This window comes from Aotus nancymaae, unplaced genomic scaffold (assembly GCF_030222135.1).
Source record: "Aotus nancymaae isolate 86718 unplaced genomic scaffold, 86718_ANA_hifiasm-v0.15.2.pri h1tg000018l, whole genome shotgun sequence".
Classification (NCBI taxonomy): Eukaryota; Metazoa; Chordata; class Mammalia; order Primates; family Aotidae; genus Aotus; species Aotus nancymaae.
The window spans coordinates 409,520-426,695 of record NW_026988430.1 but is presented as its reverse complement, the minus strand read 5'-3'; the positions used below and the strand labels follow the sequence as shown (position 1 = coordinate 426,695).

The window sequence follows — 17,176 nt, the reverse complement described above, 5'->3', positions numbered from 1 at the left end:
TCTGTGATGGAGGGTGACAGTGGCCTGATGGCCTCTGGTCTGTGATAGGGAGTGACAGTGGCCTGGTGTTCTCTGGCCTGTAATGGGGGGTGACTGGCCTGGTGGCCTCTGGCCTGTAATGGGGGGTGACAGTGGCCTGGTGGTCTCTGGCCCGTGATTGGAAGGTGACAGTGGCCTGGTGGTCTCTGGCCTGTGATGGGGGGTGACAGTGGCCTGGTTGCCCTCTGCTTGTGATGGGGTGACAGTGGCCTGGTGGCTTTCTACCTGTGATGGGTGACAGTGGCCTAGTAGCCTCTGCTTGTGATGGGGTGACAGTGGCCTGGTGGCTTTCTACCTGTGATGGGTGACAGTGGCCTGGTGGCCTCTGGCCTCTGATGGGGGTTGATAGTGGCCTGGTGGCCTCTGGCCTGTGATGTGGAGTGACAGTGGTCTGGTGGTCTCTGGCCTATGACTGGGGGATGACAGTGGCCTGGTGGCCAGCAGCCTGTGATGGTGGTGACAAGTGGCCTCATGGCCTCCCACCTGTGATGGTGAGTGACAGTGGCCTGATGGCCCCCCACCTGTGATAAGGGGATGACAGTGGTGGCCTGGTGGCCTCTGGCCTATCATCAGTGTGTAGCAGTGGATATGGTGTTCCCTGGCCTCTGCTGAGAGGCCCTCACCTTAAGGACAGTTCCTGGGTTCTTCAGCCCCTCCACGATGAGATCCCAGAGGATGGCCGGAAAGGAGAGCCTGGGCCCCAGGGCAGGGCCCCTTCCTGCACCACTCACCTCACACTCATAGAGCCCCAGGTCCTCCTCGCTGGCTGCCCGGATCACCAGCACCAGCAGGCTGCTGCGGGGATCACTGAGCATCTGGATCTTGCTGCCAGGGGTCAGCCGGGCCCCGTCCTTGTACCACCTGGAATCCACCCAGAGGGCACATGAGGCAGGGCTCCGTTCACCCTCTGCCTATGTACTGTCTGAGGGCCACCCCCGGCTGTGCTCCCTGTGCTCAGGACCACACTGTGCTGCCCCCAGACCCCCAGGGTCCTTAGCCCACCCTTCCAGAAGCCAAGACCCAGCCTGGCCGTGTCCTCGTGGCTGAGGGGCCCACATCCAGAATGATCCAGAGTCCCCAAAGACCATTCTCAGCTGAAGACTGGTGGCCATGTCCAGCCCACCCCTGACCTGGGAACACGCTGTCCATGCCCCATGCCCCAGGCAGAAGCCAGCCCCCACACCCATCCCCAGGCAGGCCTGGGCCCCACCTGATCTGCGGGTGCAGCACACCTTCAATGGTGCAGGTGAACTGGGCGTCCTCTCTCTCCACAAAGGGCGAGGCCTGGACCTTGTTCATGAAGCGTGGTGGGACTGTGGGGTTGTGGAGGGGAGAGACAGAGACAGAAAGACATACAGAGAGACAGAGACAGAGGTGGAGAAACAGACGCAGAGATAAAGATACAGAGATGGAGAGACAGAGAAATACAGAGATAGAGACAGATGAAGACAGAGATGGAGAAACAGAAAATGACGTACAGACACAGAGATCAAAGGACAGAGAGACACAGACAGGGAGATATAGACACAGTCACACACAGAGAGCTGCCCTGATGATGCTGAGGGTGACGCCAGCAAAGGGCTGCAGGTCCCCGCTTGCCAATATCCTCTATGAGCTCCCAGCAATCCCCGCTGCAGCCGGGCCTGCCGTGGTGGGCTGTCAGGGTGGCTCCTCCCCTGGGCAGGCCTCCGGGCTCACCCTGTACCAGGATCTTGCCCAGGCTACTGCCAGTGCCAGCAGCACTGGCCGCAAAGCACATGTACCGGCTGGAGTCCACACCAGTCAAGCTGTCCAGGATGAGGGCACATGAGCCGTCGGGGTCCTCGATGAGGATGTGGTGGGGGTCCACCTCCACTGGCTTCCCATCTGGAAAGGATGAGCAGGAGCCATCACCCAGGTGGGGACTCCGAGGGCTCACCCCATCAGGGCCGAGACGCTGGGCCTGGCCTGGGGGCTGCAATCATGGGTGGGGAGGGGATGGTGGGCCCACAGCTGTGGCTCAGGGCCAGGTTCCTGGTCGGGTCCAGCCTCCAGGCTGACCTGCAACCCTGGATGCAGAGGCTGACTCGAGCTCCCCTTAGCACTGCGTTTCTGTCTCAATTTTTCTTTGTGTCTCCATCTCGGGCTCAACCTCTCTTTGCCTCTGTCTCTGCCTATTTCTACTTTCTGTCTGTCTCCTTGTTCTGTCTCCCTTTCTCTCTTTCTGTCTGTGCATTTTGCCTTTCTGTCTCTGTCTCTTACCCTCTCTTTCTGTCCACCTTGGCCACTAGCTCGAGGCAGGGGCCAGGCTGAGGGACCTGAGCACCACAGAGGCCAATCCCCTAGGGGCAGCTGAGCCCTTGGTCACCCCAGCTCATGCACTTGACCCCTCTTCACCCCTTCCTGCCCAGCCTAGGGGCTTCAGCCCCTTCTCAGAATAACTGCCCACACCCCCTCCACGCTTCCTCTCCCTGCACCTGCCCCTGCAGGGAACACAGCGGCCCACAGTCTCCCCAGGGCAGCAGGGGCCTAAGCCTCATGCCCACTCCACTAGCCCCATCCTCGTGCCTCCAAGTGCATGGCCTTCTAATACAAATATCTGAAGAATGTGAGGTAAATCACCCTGCTGTGAACATGCACTGACCACACCTCTCTGGCCAATGCATGCTTCCTTCCCGGGCAAGGGACGGGAAGGCAAGGCCTCTCAGTGCGGAGAACTCCTTCCCACGTGTAATGTCCAAATAGATAAAACGGCATCAATTCACATTCCAATAGGGCCGGGTGTGTGCCACAGATTGCTTAAATCACAAAGGGCATGACCAGCACTGACTTCTGATTTGTATAGAACTTTAACATATATGTTCTTAGAGATGGGGTCTTGCTCTGTTGTCCAGGTTGGAGTGCAGTGGGGCAATCATGGCTCACTGCAGCCTCAGGTGCACTGCCACGCCCGGCTAAGTTTTTAATTTTTTTTAGAGACAGGGTCTCACTATGTTGCCCATGCTGGTCTTAAACTGGGCTAAGTGGTCCTCCCACCTCAGCCTCCTACATAGCTGGGACTACAGGCATGAGCCACACTGCCTGGCTCAGAAATAACTTTAATTTTTTTCAAAAACCCTGTAGCCACCACCTCAGATCTCCACACCCCTTGATGGCAACTCCAGGAAGCAGCTGTGCTGACCGCCCTCAGCGCATCTCGTCCCATCCCCGCTGAGCCCATCCCACGGGCCGAGCCCATCCCATGGGCTCCACTGGCAGCTCTGTCCTCATCTTGCTTCGAGAAAACACTTCTGCCTGGAATTCAGATTGCACATTCAACCTCTGAGCAAACGCACAGCCAGGTTTAGAACGGAGCACAACGCCAACAGTGGAGGGGAAAGAGGAAGGAGCGTGGAGCTGGAGATGCCTGGCTCCCTGGCTGCCTCGCAGGGCACAGGGCAACAGAGGCAAAGCCTTCCACTCCTTTCCCAGGAGACGTCATTTCTGCATCCCAGGTAGGAAGTCTTCTGCTGTCTCCAGAGCACAGCATGGGCTGATGTACCAGCAGCCCCATCAAAAGTGCTCTGTGCCTCCTAACAGTCAGGGTTTCTCTCCCATGGGGCACCCCCTGCATGTGGCTAACACCCGGCTCCAACACCTCCTCACGGAAACCGGGGTGTGGGTAATGATGTGAGACCCTAAGGCAGTGCTGGTAACAAGTCTTGGTCCCCCCAGCCAGCCAGGTTTGAGTGGGCTGAGAGCGGACAGGCTGCAGCACACGCTCTGCCTTCGGGCTCCACACCACGACTCCCGTGCACTCTGGGTTTCTGAGAGTCATCATTCTGCCCACTGGGGTCTCTGGCAATGGGAGGCACCCCTTGGGGTTTTGGACTTGTTCTGTCCCCAACATGGCCACCAGACACACCATTTTTGAAAATCAGCCCTCAGCATGCCACAGGACTTTGGTGGAAACCACACACCTGACCCTGCAAGGGCTGGTGACTATTTTGGGGTGGGGCCAAGTGTATAGTGTTTATGAACATGCATGTGTGTTATGGTGTGTGGCTGTGTACATATGTATATGCGTGCACTATCCATGTGTGCACAGATGTGGTCTCTAATATGTATACTTATATATGTGTGCAGTGTGTGTACATGTGTAGTCGTGTGTGAAGTGTGTACATATGTGATGTACTTGTGTGTGGTGTGCCTGTAGCCATGTATGTGCACAGTGATGTTTGCATGTATCTATGTATATATCTGTTGTTGCGTAGGCGCAGGTAGTGTGCACCATGCATGATGCATGTGTACGTGGCATGTACATATGTGTACCTGTATACATATTCATGTGTGGTATTTGCATATATGTATTATATACCATGCATGTATGTGTAGTATCTGTGTGATGTGTATCTATGTATAGTACATGTATAGTGTTAATATACATGCATGTGTAATGCATGTGTGGCATGTATGTACATATGCATGAGATGTACCATGTGTCTCTGTGTGTGTCTCTAAGTGTGTGCACAAGTGTGTGTAATGTGTACATGTGTAAATCGTGACAGGCCAACCTGCACATGCATGAGGGGTAGAATGGGAGATTCCACAGTTCCGGGGACCCCGGCAGCCCTGGGCACCCCTACCCACTCCCTGGCTGGCTTCCTGGGCCCCACCTCCCTGGCCGCTCCTCCCCCTGGGTTCGCCTCTTCTCGCCTCTGCAGACTCTGGAAGTAGGAGCTCTCAAGCCTGGGTGCTAGGGCCTCACCCCTCCACACGCACTCTGCATCAGCTGGCAGGTCAGATGATCTGCGAGTCTGACCATTTGTGGTCTCCAGCCACACCCTCTCTGGCCACAACCTCTCCTGAGCCTTACTTGCACTTCTCCAACTGCCCTTCGGCCCCTCCGCCTGCATCCCCACAGGCATTGACTCTGCAGGGTCCTCCCAGACCTGGTGCTTCCTCCTCCCACCCAGCCCGTCTGCATGCCACCCTTTGTCAATGGAACCCCCACACCGGCAGATGTCCAGACCCAATGGTGCGCACATCTGGACATCAAGCTCTCTCCACATGGCCAGCCACCCCATCAACAAATGGGCCAGCTCAGCCTTCAACACACTCCTGGAGTCCACAGCCACCTGAGCCCAGTCCCCCAGCTCCCAGGGTGGCTCCCAGGCTGGCATCCCAGGTCCCCTCTCGGCCCTCCCCAGCAGGTTCCTGACATTACAGCCAAGGTGATAGATGACAGAGCCAAACTGTGTCCCTCCGCTGCATAAACCTGACACAGCTCCAGCCCAGGGGAGGATGGATGCTGCCCAGAGAGAGGCCCCCACTCCTGGGAGGTAACCTCGGGCTCTTGGGATGTCCTGGCTGGTAAAAACGGCTGTTCCCACATGGGACCATCTATGCTGACCATGGATTTCTGAGATTCCCGGGGTCCCTGGCCCATGCAGCACTAGCTTGGCCTCCCAAAGGGCTGGAGCCCAAGGCCCGCTACAGAGCAGGGAGCCACGATTCCATGGCTGAGTCTGCAAAACCCTGGACACCAGGGCTGGGGAAACCACTGGTTGGCTCCACCCCATGTGTGTCATGTGCTGTCACTGAGAGAGATGACACCCTTGGAAGGGACACCCCGAAGCCCGTGTGTAGTGCCTCCCGGATCTTTCCCTAGGCGGCTCTCCCAGCCGCTACTTTAATTGGGCCCTCTGGCCACAGTCAGACCTGACCGTGCGACTAACAGCTTTGCAGAGCCGAGTCCGCCTCGAGATCCCCTGACTCCCCCCTCTCCATGCCTCTGCATCTCTGGGTCCCTGCCATGCTGGAAAGTGGGTGGCAAGTGGATGTATGAGGCCTGTCCTTCATGCCCCAGACACCTGGCCAAACCCCACACTGGGCTCCTAGCCCTCACAGCCCATTTCTTTCGGCTGGCAGGGCCAGCATCTGGGACAGGAAGGCTGTGGCCCCCGGCTCTGGGTTTACCTTTGTACCAGCTGACGATGGGCTTGGGTGTGCCTGTGACGCTGCAGTCCAGCTTGACCGTCTCGCCCAGCTCGGCGGTGCAGTCGGCCAGCTCCTCTTCAAAGTCTGGGGGCCCTGAGGGCACACACAGCCCTCAGTGCTCTGCGGGGGGATGTAGGGCTGTTGCACCCCTAGGTGCACCTGGCAGGTCACCTGCCCTGTGCCACAAGCCCCACATCCAACAGTGTGGCCACTTGGGGACTGTCCCTTGTCATCCCTCATCCAAGGTCCCCATCTGGAGTCAGGTGCATGAGGCAGGTGTGTGTTTAACAGAGACTAGGGCGGGCCTGGGGAAAAATTCTGTTCACACCCTGGCTGCCAGACCCTTCACGGCCCCTGACACAATCTGGGTGGGTGTCCTGTGCTTGGGGCTCCCACAGTGTCCCCCACCTCGGGTCAGGGCCGACTCAACACCCAGCCCCAGGGCTCCCCGTGAGGCTGTAGCTGTTACACGCCACAAGCTGGCTGAGCTGTCTGTCCTGGGACCGAGCCCACCCCTCACACCCACCTGGGCAAGGACCTGTGTGGCTGCAGGAACAGGCTCGGGTGCTTCATCCCGGCTAAGTCCCCCGCCCCCGCGGGGAGGTGGACGCTCACACCGCACAGGCAGGGCCAGACGCTGCTGGATGCCACAGATCTCCTTCATTCACGAGTTCTTGATAATGGCCGTCCGGGCCTGCAGCAGGTACTTGGGCACCGAGTCCTCCCGCTCCTGCCACACCTCGAAGGTGCAGTCGTCCCCCTCCAACTGGTCGTTCAGGTGGATGCTGCTCAGCTGCGGGTTGGGGAGGGCGTCAGCACAGGGAGGGGACATGGCTGGACAGTCTCTGACAGATGTGGGCCCTGGCAAGGAAACACTCAGGCCACCCCGGACCAGCGGCGTCACCGCAGAGCCGAGGGACGGGGACCCCACCCGGCACCTGCAGACCTTCATCATGTTCCAGAACACATAGCTGAAGGTGTCGGTGCGGGAGTCCCGCCGGGGCTTGCAGATCACCAGGTGGTTGCGGAAGAGGAACACGTGGCAGTTGTGGCCCTTCCAGGGCATGCGCCCCCGCCTCGGCGCACCCTCCCACACAATGAAGTGGCCCTGGGGAGGGTGTGGGCTGCGGTCAGCCTGTGGCCAGCCAGGACACCCAGCGTGCAGATCCCAGAGCCACCCAAGGGCCCAGTGCCCTGCCCGACTCATGCACGCGCCCCCACCTCCTGGCAGCAGCCCACACCCACCAACATCGCCTGCGCCCCGGCCACTCCCCGACCTGGCGGACGGGCTCGCCCGGGGCCTCCAGGGTGCCGGGGTAGTTCTCCATGAGGGACACGTGCAGCTTGTGCTTGGCGCGCTGCGGCAAGGCGGACACCACGGCGTAGGCCTGCTCCAGCAGCGCACGGTTCTGTTTCGCACCTTGCTTCGGATCAGCTCCTGGGGCTGGGACGGAGGTCGGGGCTCAGGCTGCCCCATAGCTGGAACTCAAGAGACCCAGCCTGGGCAGGGGAGGCGGGGCCCACCTTCAGCAAGGCCTGGTAGCGCTGCACGAGTTCCACCAGCTGCTCCAGGTAGTGCTGCAGGGGTGGCGGCGGGGGCCGAGAGGGGTCTCCTGCCGACAGGGTCTCCTCTGCATATTTCTGTGGGAACCAGGAATGGGATTTTAGGGCAGGAATGGGAGGCCCCCTGATGGCTGAGTCCCTGAGAGCTGGAGGGTGGGTCATAGCCCTGCACCCTGAGTGACAGCTGTCATCACCTCTTGACAGGCGACAAGCACAGGACGCCGCTGCTGAAGCGGCCTGCCCAGGAGCACAGGGCTGCAGATGCAGCTCTGCCCCCATTTCAGAACGGAGGCCCAAGGGGGCCACAGGGAGGCTGTGGGCAGAGGCTCTGATGCACGCAGGCCAGGATGAGCCTTGGAGGATGGCTGGGCTTACTGAGCCTTCAGAGGGAGCCCATGAGCTCAGGCAGGGCACCTTGTAGAACTCCTGGATGGCTGTGCTGACGACCACCGACTCAGCCTGCACGCGCCCTACCAGGAACTCCAGGTACTGCTCAAAGGTCGCCTGGTTCTTAATGAAGCACATGGCCACGTCATCGTCCGTGTCACAGTGCCGCAGCTCCTGCAGGAAGCTGCCATGGAGGGGGATGGCATCAGGACTCAGCCCGTGCCCCATGGCCCGGCCCTGAGCCCTCACCTCTGAGAGGAAGCTGGCCCCTGCACAAGGGCTGCGGCCCTGTGGCTCCTGGGACCTGAGAGTGTGTGTGCAGACAGGTGTGGGCATGCAAGGAAGTGCTTGTGTGCCATGTACAAAAGCACACATGAATATCATATGCACACATCTGTGGAGGCATGCACATGTGTATGAACATGCATGTGGCTGCACACACAGGCAGGTGGCGGGGGAAGGAGGCACTGTGTGCTTTGTGCATGTATACACAAGTGTGCAGATGAAAGGGTGTGCAAAAGTTCATGTGCATAGGTGTGCATAAAGCATGGAGATGTACACGAGTCCATGTGTATAATGTACACAGGCATGCCCGTGTGTGCACATAGGTGATGTGCACGTGTATGTGGGTGTGTGCATGTGTGTGCATCTACAGATGTGCACGTGTCATGCACATGGGTGTGTGCTGTTAAAGACGGTACATGTACACATGTATGTGTTCATGTGTGTACATGTGTGAGGGTATGCATGCACATATCAGCAGTGGGTAAGCCACAGGCCTTCCCATGAGTAAGCCAGGTACACACATCTGGATTTCGAGGGAAGGTGCGCCAAGGGGTAAATCAAGTCAGCACAGGTTCTCTCCCCCTTTGGCTCCAACCCACCTGCAGGAGGCCTGGCCCCACAGAGCATCTGCACATGGACGCTGTGTGTCTGTGTGTGTCTGTGTGTCTGTGTGCCCCCACCCACCTGCTGTGGAAACGGCTGATGTCCTGTACGTTGCAGAAGATGACTGCTTTCTGGCTGGCCACAGCCGTGGGCACATGGGGGTGGCACTCCAGGTGCTACAGGTGGTGACTCTGCAGGAACTGCAGCTCCTCCACAAAGGCCTGTTCGGAGCTCAGCAGCTCCTGGATCACACAGCTGGGCGGGAGGGGGCTGCTGTGAGGGACCCTGGAGCTCCTGCCTCCTGCACAGGGACTGCGGGCCATGAGGCCCGGCTCCCTCAGCTGCTAGATTGGAGCGCCTCCTGCCACCTGCAGTCTGTTGCCTGCTCGCAGGAAGTGGGAGAGCAGGTGCAGAGAGGCTCCCTCTCTAACAAGGCAGGCCCCAACACCAGGAAGCCACTCAGCTGGGTGCCACCAGCGAGAGGCCGGGAGGGCAGCTGTGGGAACCCAGGCAGCTCTGGGCCTGCTCCACTGTCCTCAGCCCCCACCCATCCCCAACAGGCTCACACAGGAGCAGTGTTTCAGAGGCCCCCGCAGAGGAATCAGCGTGACCATGACCCCGAGACCTCCAGTGCTGGGGCCTGGACCAGAGCTGCTTTGGGAGATGGTCCAGCTGGTGGGACGCCAGCGCCGCCGCCTAGGGCCCGGCAGCCGCTCACCTCAGCCTCGTCTTGTACTCGCCTTCAGACACCGCCTCCACAGGGAACTCGGGGGCCTTGGCGGCCCCCTACTCAGGCAACAGCTGGTAAGGGAGAGGAGTTTGTGGTTGGGGTGCTGAGCTCTGGCCTTGCCTTGTGGGGACTGGCTCTTGCCTCTCAAATTGGGATGACCCTCCCGGGGCCTCCGGGACCCCCGAGGACCCTCCTGCCTGGGCATTTGGATGACCCTCCCAGGACCCCCGAGACCCCTGAGGACCCTCCTGCCTGGGCATCCAGTACCTTGAGCCTCTTGTCCAGGTAGGCTGGTGACACCCAGCCCTGCCGCAAGGGGCTGGACTTGGTGGGCTTGGTACAGACCAGCCAGCGCAGCGGGTGGGTGGCATCTGGGACCTCCACATACTGGCCTTCCCGCAGCACAGTGGCATCCTGCTCGGCCCCCAGGGGCAGGTAGTCATCAGTGACCATGTAGATATCAAAGATCTGAGAGGGGTGGGGGTGCTGAGGTGGTGGGACCCCGGAAGTGCCAGCCAGGCCTGCCAAGATCCCCAGCCCCAGGACCAGGCTCCCCAGAGTCACTGTGCACAAGCAGAACAGCAGGGGTGTGGGAGGCCTCCCCTGCCTGACCCCGACCCCACAGGTCACCACAGCCCCGGGGGCTCCAGGCCTGGGCTGCCTACATTCCATTACCTGTTCACCATCTCCCCACTCTCAGCCCATCCCTAGCCCTAACAGAGTGCCTGGGACACTGGAGGCCTGACACACATTCTCCGCTGAAGGAATGAAGGAGAGAATGAATGAACCAAACAAACACCCCTCCCAGAAGGCAAGTCTCTGCTGGGGCCCGTGCAGAGAAGGCCCTGTTCTTACCAGTTCCTGCCTCCTGTGCACCCTGTGGGTCCCCCTCCCTGGAGTCTGATGGGAGTCCTGCCTCCTGAACACCCTCCACCCTGCACCTCTCTTCAGGAGGGTCAGAGCCTCTCCCTGCCCTGCTCCCAGAGGGTTCCAGCCACCTACCTCACCTCAGGCATCCCCGTCCTCTGACTCCGAGGAAGACCCCCGGACGCCTGAGGACGGCCATGATCGGCCGTGCCGGGGGAACGCAGATGGCGTCTTGGACTCGTCGCTGTCGCCTCCGGGCACCTGTAGCTTGGCTGGGTGTGCAAGGATTATGTCATCCTGGCCTGCTTCTGGGTCTCCAGGGCTCAGGGGCAGGCCAAACACCCACCATGGACACACCCCAGAGACCTGGCACGCGGGCCGCTGCCCCTCACCCTGTGTGATCTTGGCCGATACCATCTTGGTGGGGAGATCAGTTTCTGCAGGAACTCCTCTGTGCCCACCTTGGCGAGGGATAGGTGGCCCAGGGCCTCCTTGGCAGCCAGAGGCTCTCTTGGGGGTAAAAATGCTCTGCTCAGGCGGCTGCATGCCCCTCAGATGTGCAACAAGGCACCCCATGCTGCAGGCCGGTTCTGGGCCCTGGGAGCCAATGGTGAACAAAGGGCCGAGGCCTCCCTGGCATGGTGCTGATGTCTAGCAGGGAGATGAGACTGTGGCTGGCAGGGCAGGGGCCGGTGGGAACCCACCAGGATGAGGAGTCACTCTGGCTCCTGAGCATCAAGCCAAGGCATGACCAAGGGGCTGACAATGTCCAGAGACAGGGCACAGCAGGAAACACCAGGGGACAGTAGATGAGGTGTGCTGGGGACAGAGCTGGCAGAGGCTAGACCGGCGCATGAGGCTGCAGGAGGAGCTGTGGGGCCAAAGCGGGGCTGTGCTGCACTGTTCTCAGTGCCTGGCACCCAGGTGTCTATACAGCCCTCTGGATGTGAGCTCGTGTCCAGGGCTGGCCCAGGGACCCCACAGGCTCCCGGATCCACAGGGATCAGACGTGGCTCCAACACTAACCATGCCTCAAGTCTAGGCCACAAGAACATGGGTCGGTCCTGGCTAAATGAGCAGGTGTCCTGGAGCTACACTGCCCAGGAGGGGCCTCTGAGGCCTGGAGCCACCCCCATGCAGCTTCCTCCCTGCCCCTCAGCATCAGGGGCTCAGCCACCCCTGGGCAGCCTCCTCTCTCTCCCTAGCATCAGGGGCTCAGCCACCCTGGCCCCTCGCAGGCACGCACCCACCCTGATCATACCTTTCCTCTGCCCCACAAGGTCAGCCAAACCCACAGGTTCCAACCCCTGTGCTGAGACGGCTTGTGTGGTCCTAAATGGGTGAAAGGAGTGTCCTGAGGGGCCTGAGCTGGACCCCACCACCCTCCGTCCTTTGAGCTCCTGACAAAAAGAGGGTCTGGAGGCTGCAGGGAAAGGGGCTCCATGCCAGAGAGGCCCCAGGGAAGCCCTCATTTTGCAAGGGAGAAACTGAGGCACAGAGAAGGAAGAGAACTAGCCAAGCCACATGGCCTGCATGGGGCAGAGCCAGGACATGCTTGGGGACAGGTGGCCTCCCCAGGGGCAGCACTGTCCTGTCCCCCACTCCTACAGTGCCCTCCCTGACCCAGACTGGACTAGCCTCCAGGGACAGCCCTCACTCACCCCTGCAGGAAAGTGGAAATCAGAGTTTCCTTCACTTTCTCCTGCTCCTCTGCCTTACACACTGTCAGGAGGACCGGGTGAGTCATCGGGATGGGGCTTCTGACCCCAGCACATCTGATTCTGGGTTTGGACTGGGTCTCTCCAAAGCCCTGAGCAGGGGCTGTGCCCGAGCCCACCTCCCCAACCCACCTCCCCAACCCACTCTTGGCCTGAGGTCACCCCAACAGTGATGGGAGGGGAATGCGTTCTCCTGTCCTCTGAGGGGCTGAGCAAGGAATAGGACACGGGGGCTTCAGGAAAAGTCCCTGAACCTGGTGGTGCGGAACCCACAGGGGCCTGGGCCCAGAGAGGACTCTGAGGCTGAAACCCACCAGCACCACCAGGGCTTGACCTGTCTTAGGGTCTCTGTGGTGCTGTAGGAGAATGAGAAGAGGAAAAAGGGGGTCCCACAGGGTCCTGGCCCAGATGGTGGTGATGAGCCATGTGCCCGAGGAGACCCCAAAGCCACCCAGGGCCTTCCTCCCATGCCCCAGCCCTCCGCCCCCCACTCCCCACTCATGACCAGAGATGTGCAGGCTGGTGGAGCAGACGGCCTGGCCGGCAGCATTGCTGGCGATGCACGTGTAGGTGCCCTGGTGCTCCCGGCCCATGTCCAGCAGGACCAGGCTGTGCTGCTGTGCCGAGCTGGCCACGGTGTAGCCCAGAGTGTTGGGAAAAATCCACAGCACGCCCCTCTCAGCTGCCTCCCTGACCCAGTGCACGGTGGGTGCCGGGCATCCTGAGGGCGGGTGAAAGGGTGGGAGGTGTACCCCATCAGGAGCGGGGCCTCTGGAGGTGGAGCCCTTCCTGTGGCCCCCTGGGGGAGATGTGAGTGGAAGGGGGCACTTCTGTCCCATCCCAGGGGTGATCTTCCCACGGCCGAGGGTGGGAAGTGCCCTACCTTCTACCTTCACAGAGAAGGTGATGCTGGAGCCTTTCTTCACTTTCTTGGGGGTGAACCTCTCCAGGATTTGGGGTGGCACCAGCTGCTCGCACACATCTGGAGGGCACAGGGCAGCTGCTGGAGACTTGGCACGGCCCCCACCGCCTGCCTCCTGGCCCCCGACAGTGCCTGCAGGCCCCCAGGTGGCTCTCCACAGACAGCACCATGCTGCTCTCTCCCTGAGCCAGCCCGTGGCCACTCACATCTCAACTTCAGCCAGCACTGGGCTCAGGCCCTCAGCGCCCACAGCCACCTGGATGCTCCCTGCCTGCCTGGGGCTGCCTTACCTGATGCAGGCTTCTCTTCAGGATCATCGGGGCCTGAAAGAGACACTGGAGTCAGACAGCCGGCACCCAGGGGCCCCACCCGTGGCTCCTACCCAGCACTGTGCGGATACCCAGCAGTTCCACTCACCGTGGTGAGGGAATGTGAGGGCAGCACTGCCCCCAGGCAAACGTCCTAACCCCCGCCTGAATGCCAGGCCATGGAGCTCTGGAACCCCACGTTCAGGTGACAGAGGCAACAGGCCGTGTGGACCACCACCTACCCTCACCCTGCCATAGATGCCACAGAATGCCACTGCTCAGAGCAGCAGGGGACTCCCACCCGGGGCCGCAGGGGAAAGCCACAGCAGTGGCAGGACGGGTTTGGGTGAACCTTGGAATGATCACTCAGTGCTTACAACTTTTTGAACGATAAGGAAGTAGGGATCTCTAGTCCCACGCTACCACTGGCTCTGGCTGTGTGCGGGTCTACCTAGAGCCACAGGGCTGACTCACTTTTCTGGGTCAGTTTCAACCTCCAACCTGCCCATCGGTCAGGACAGACGGCTGCACACCAGCTCCCTGCAGGGCCGACTTGTGGCCACCCGTGCCACTCTGTACGAAGGGGTGATGGCCACTGAACCCCACTGAGGGCCTGAGGTGGCAGGGTTGCAGGGTGTCAGCCCTGGCCAGGATGCTGGCCAGTGCCCAAGGCTCTGCCCGGGACCCAGGAGCACCCACCTTGGACCAGCAGCCGTGCAGACGAGTAGGCGGCACCTGTGGCATTGCCGATGTAGGTTGCGTACTGGCCAGCATCCTTCCAGGTGACCGAGATGACCTCCAGGGTGTGCAGAGTCTTCTTGTCAGTCGTGGATGTGGTCGGATGCGGTCAGGGGCTGGCCGTCTTTGAACCAGTGTAACCTGGGAGCTGGGTAGCCTGGGCCACTGGAGGGGGAGTGGTCAGCCTGGGCTACCACCCATGGGCACTGTGCCCTCCAGATGGGAGACAGACCCAACACCAGTGACGCAGCATTAGCCTCCCACACCCAGGCAGCATGTGGTGGGGGGGACCCTGCAAGTACCATCGTAAAGGTCTGAAGCCACAGCCTGTTCCCAAATAAATATTAATTTAGAAATGTAGGCACACAGTTATTCCTTTACATAATCATATATAATTTTATAGTTACTTATAAAGATATATACTCAATATAACCTTTAATTTTACTAATGACTATCGGGTTACGAAGCATGGAACTGAGGTGACATTGTGAACAAAGTGACCCTTAGGCAAGGTGCTCTAAGCCGTCTGTCACACCTGCATAAGGGCTGCTGGAGGGTGCCTCAGCTGTGCGGCAGCGCCAGCACTGGGAAAGCGTCCGCTGTTTAGCCAGCTAGGGGAGGAGATGTCCAAATGGCCGAGACGTCTCCTTCCTGGGGAAGTTAGGAGAAAACTCCGCTCCTCCACGCTCTTGTGGCAAAGGCTGATGACTGTCAGGAGCCCACAGACCTCCGGGGGCTCAACTGTCTCTATGTGAGGCTGTGCTTCAGCAGTCACGTTCCCTGTCCACTCTCACACCCCGCTTCTGCACCTGGTTTCTCTTTTTCTCAGAAGACAAGGATGCATGAGGTTTTCTCGCCTCGGCTACGTGAAAGTCCTAGGCCCCCTATCTCCAAGACACATGATTTACCTGACCCCCAACACCGACCACCATTACCTCACGCTGCCTACCTGCCCCCTGCTTTGTACTCAATAAAAGAGCATCCAGGCACTCGGGGCCACTGCAGGTCTCCGTGCTTTGGTTGGCAGTGGACCCTGGGCCCAAACTGCCTTTATCTCTGTGTCTGTGTCTTTTATTTCCACAGTTTCTTGTCTCTGCACCAACAGGGAGGGGCTCACAGAACCCTCCAGGGCTGGACCCTATACAGCAGGAATGAGTGACCGCCTGACCCCACTGCCCGGGTCTCCTTTCACTTGTGGCTGATGGGGGACAGCTCCTTGACCTCCATCCCGCCATGGCCGTGTCCCCACTGCCTTTCCCTCTCACCTTTCACCTTGAGCTTGAACTTGGCCAGGCATGTGCCAGGGGCCACCCGGAGGTCTCTCAGCTCCTCTAGCACCTGGGGCAGCTGGCCTTCATCACTGGTGGACTCTGTCCCCTCCTGCTCCCGGCTGGCATGAGGACAGAAAAGGCGGTAGCCGTGAAGCAGGGCAGGAGGGGAGCGGAGGGGATCCGGCATGGATGACATTGGAAGCCCCTGTTTGCTCACTCAGTGGACAGAGACCACCGGGGCGTGGAGAAAGCCTCCAGTTGTGCATCCTGTCAGCCCAAGCCCGGCCCTCACCCAGCACCGTCACTCCCTGAGAGGCCCTGCAAGGTCAGTCTGGGGCACAGCCCACCTCTGCAGCCCCTACCTGGACAGGTAGCCCTGGGCACTGAAGTAGGACGAGGTCTCCGTGGCATCTACTGCAGTTTCGTAGTCTGTGCTTGTCACTGGGGGAGGAAAGGGAGCTAAAGCAGCGCCTGCCACCCCACCTGCCCCAGCACAAGCTCTGGCACCAGGACAGCGTCAGCCCTCAGATGTCCTGACTACACAGCCCTGCCTGGGAGCCACTTAGACTTTGGAGCTGGGACGTCACGGGGGAAACAGCGGCATTGCTGCCTCTCCACCCCGGACTGTTACCAGCCACATTCCTCAAGGCCTCTAACCAACTACAAGCCTCTTTGACACAGCAAACTAAATACTGGATGATCCAGAGGCCTCAGAAGAAACAGTGATAGTGGTAGAACCTTCCAGTTCCATCCTACTAGGGAACAAGGGGATGAAGAGATACAGGCCTCAAACCATTCTCAGCAAACTAACACAGGAACGGAAAACCAAACACCACATGTCCTCACTCATAAGTGGGAGCTGAACAATGAGAACACATGGACACAGGGAGGGGAACATCACACACCGGGACCTGTCGGGGGTGGGGGCTAGAGGGGAGAGAGCATTAGGAGAAATACCTAATGTAGGTGATGGGGCGATGGGTGCAGTAAACCACCATGGCACGTGTATACCTATGTAACAAACCTGCATGTTCTGCACGTGTACCCCAGAACTTATAATAAAAGAGACACAGTCCTCAAAATCAGCAGCTGGGACTTGTGTTTCTAGTCAAGATGGAGTAACTGGGGCTGGACTTACCCTCACTTATGGAATAAATGTTTGGGTAGCCCCCAAAGACCATATGCTGAAATATCAGCCCCCCATGGATGAAGAGGTGGGCCCTTGGGAGGTGGATAGGGGTGGGGCACCCATCAGTGGGATTACCGCTCTTATAGAAGGGACCCCAGAGAGCGCCTGCTCCTGCCTTCCCTCATGTCCTTGCATGATATAGTTTTTCTTCTATAATAAATTTCTACTCTTCTTCTCTAACCTGCTATGAATCCTATCCATTGGAAGTTCTACCATCTCTAGATAGAGAAAAACCAAGTTCTACTTGGGTTTTTAAAATATATTCTATGTCTCAACATCACTAATCATCAGGGAAATGCAAAGCAAAACCACAATGTGATACCACCTCACTCCTGCAAGGATGGCCATCATCAAAAACCAGTGATGTTGGTATGGATCAGTGATCAGGGAACACGTCTGCACTGCTGGTGGGAATGTAAACCGGTGCAGCCGCTATGGAACGGTGTGGAGATTCCTTAAAGAACTAAAGGTAGAACTACGATTTGTTCCAGCAATCCCACTACTGAGAATCTACCCAGAGGAACACCAGTCATTACTCAAAAAAGTTACCTGCACATGAATGTTTATAGCAGCACAGTTCACAACTGCAAAATTGTGG

General features: G+C 59.2%; 1 protein-coding gene across 1 annotated transcript in view; it reads right to left on the bottom strand.

Annotated features, from left to right (window-relative positions):
- The window catches only part of LOC105731061 (obscurin), a 147,601-nt gene that overhangs the window by 14,188 nt on the left and 116,237 nt on the right, over positions 1-17,176 (bottom strand). The window contains 25 exon segments of the mRNA XM_064377993.1: positions 771-900; positions 1,250-1,352; positions 1,738-1,905; positions 5,977-6,090; positions 6,613-6,790; positions 6,944-7,105; positions 7,275-7,402; positions 7,405-7,435; positions 7,522-7,638; positions 7,975-8,131; positions 8,917-9,090; positions 9,554-9,636; positions 9,833-10,033; positions 10,568-10,704; positions 10,825-10,857; positions 10,860-10,940; positions 11,694-11,764; positions 12,094-12,154; positions 12,653-12,871; positions 13,034-13,132; positions 13,363-13,395; positions 14,080-14,207; positions 14,209-14,275; positions 15,384-15,508; positions 15,752-15,830. Coding sequence (XP_064234063.1) covers positions 771-900; positions 1,250-1,352; positions 1,738-1,905; positions 5,977-6,090; positions 6,613-6,790; positions 6,944-7,105; positions 7,275-7,402; positions 7,405-7,435; positions 7,522-7,638; positions 7,975-8,131; positions 8,917-9,090; positions 9,554-9,636; positions 9,833-10,033; positions 10,568-10,704; positions 10,825-10,857; positions 10,860-10,940; positions 11,694-11,764; positions 12,094-12,154; positions 12,653-12,871; positions 13,034-13,132; positions 13,363-13,395; positions 14,080-14,207; positions 14,209-14,275; positions 15,384-15,508; positions 15,752-15,830 — 2,879 coding nt within the window.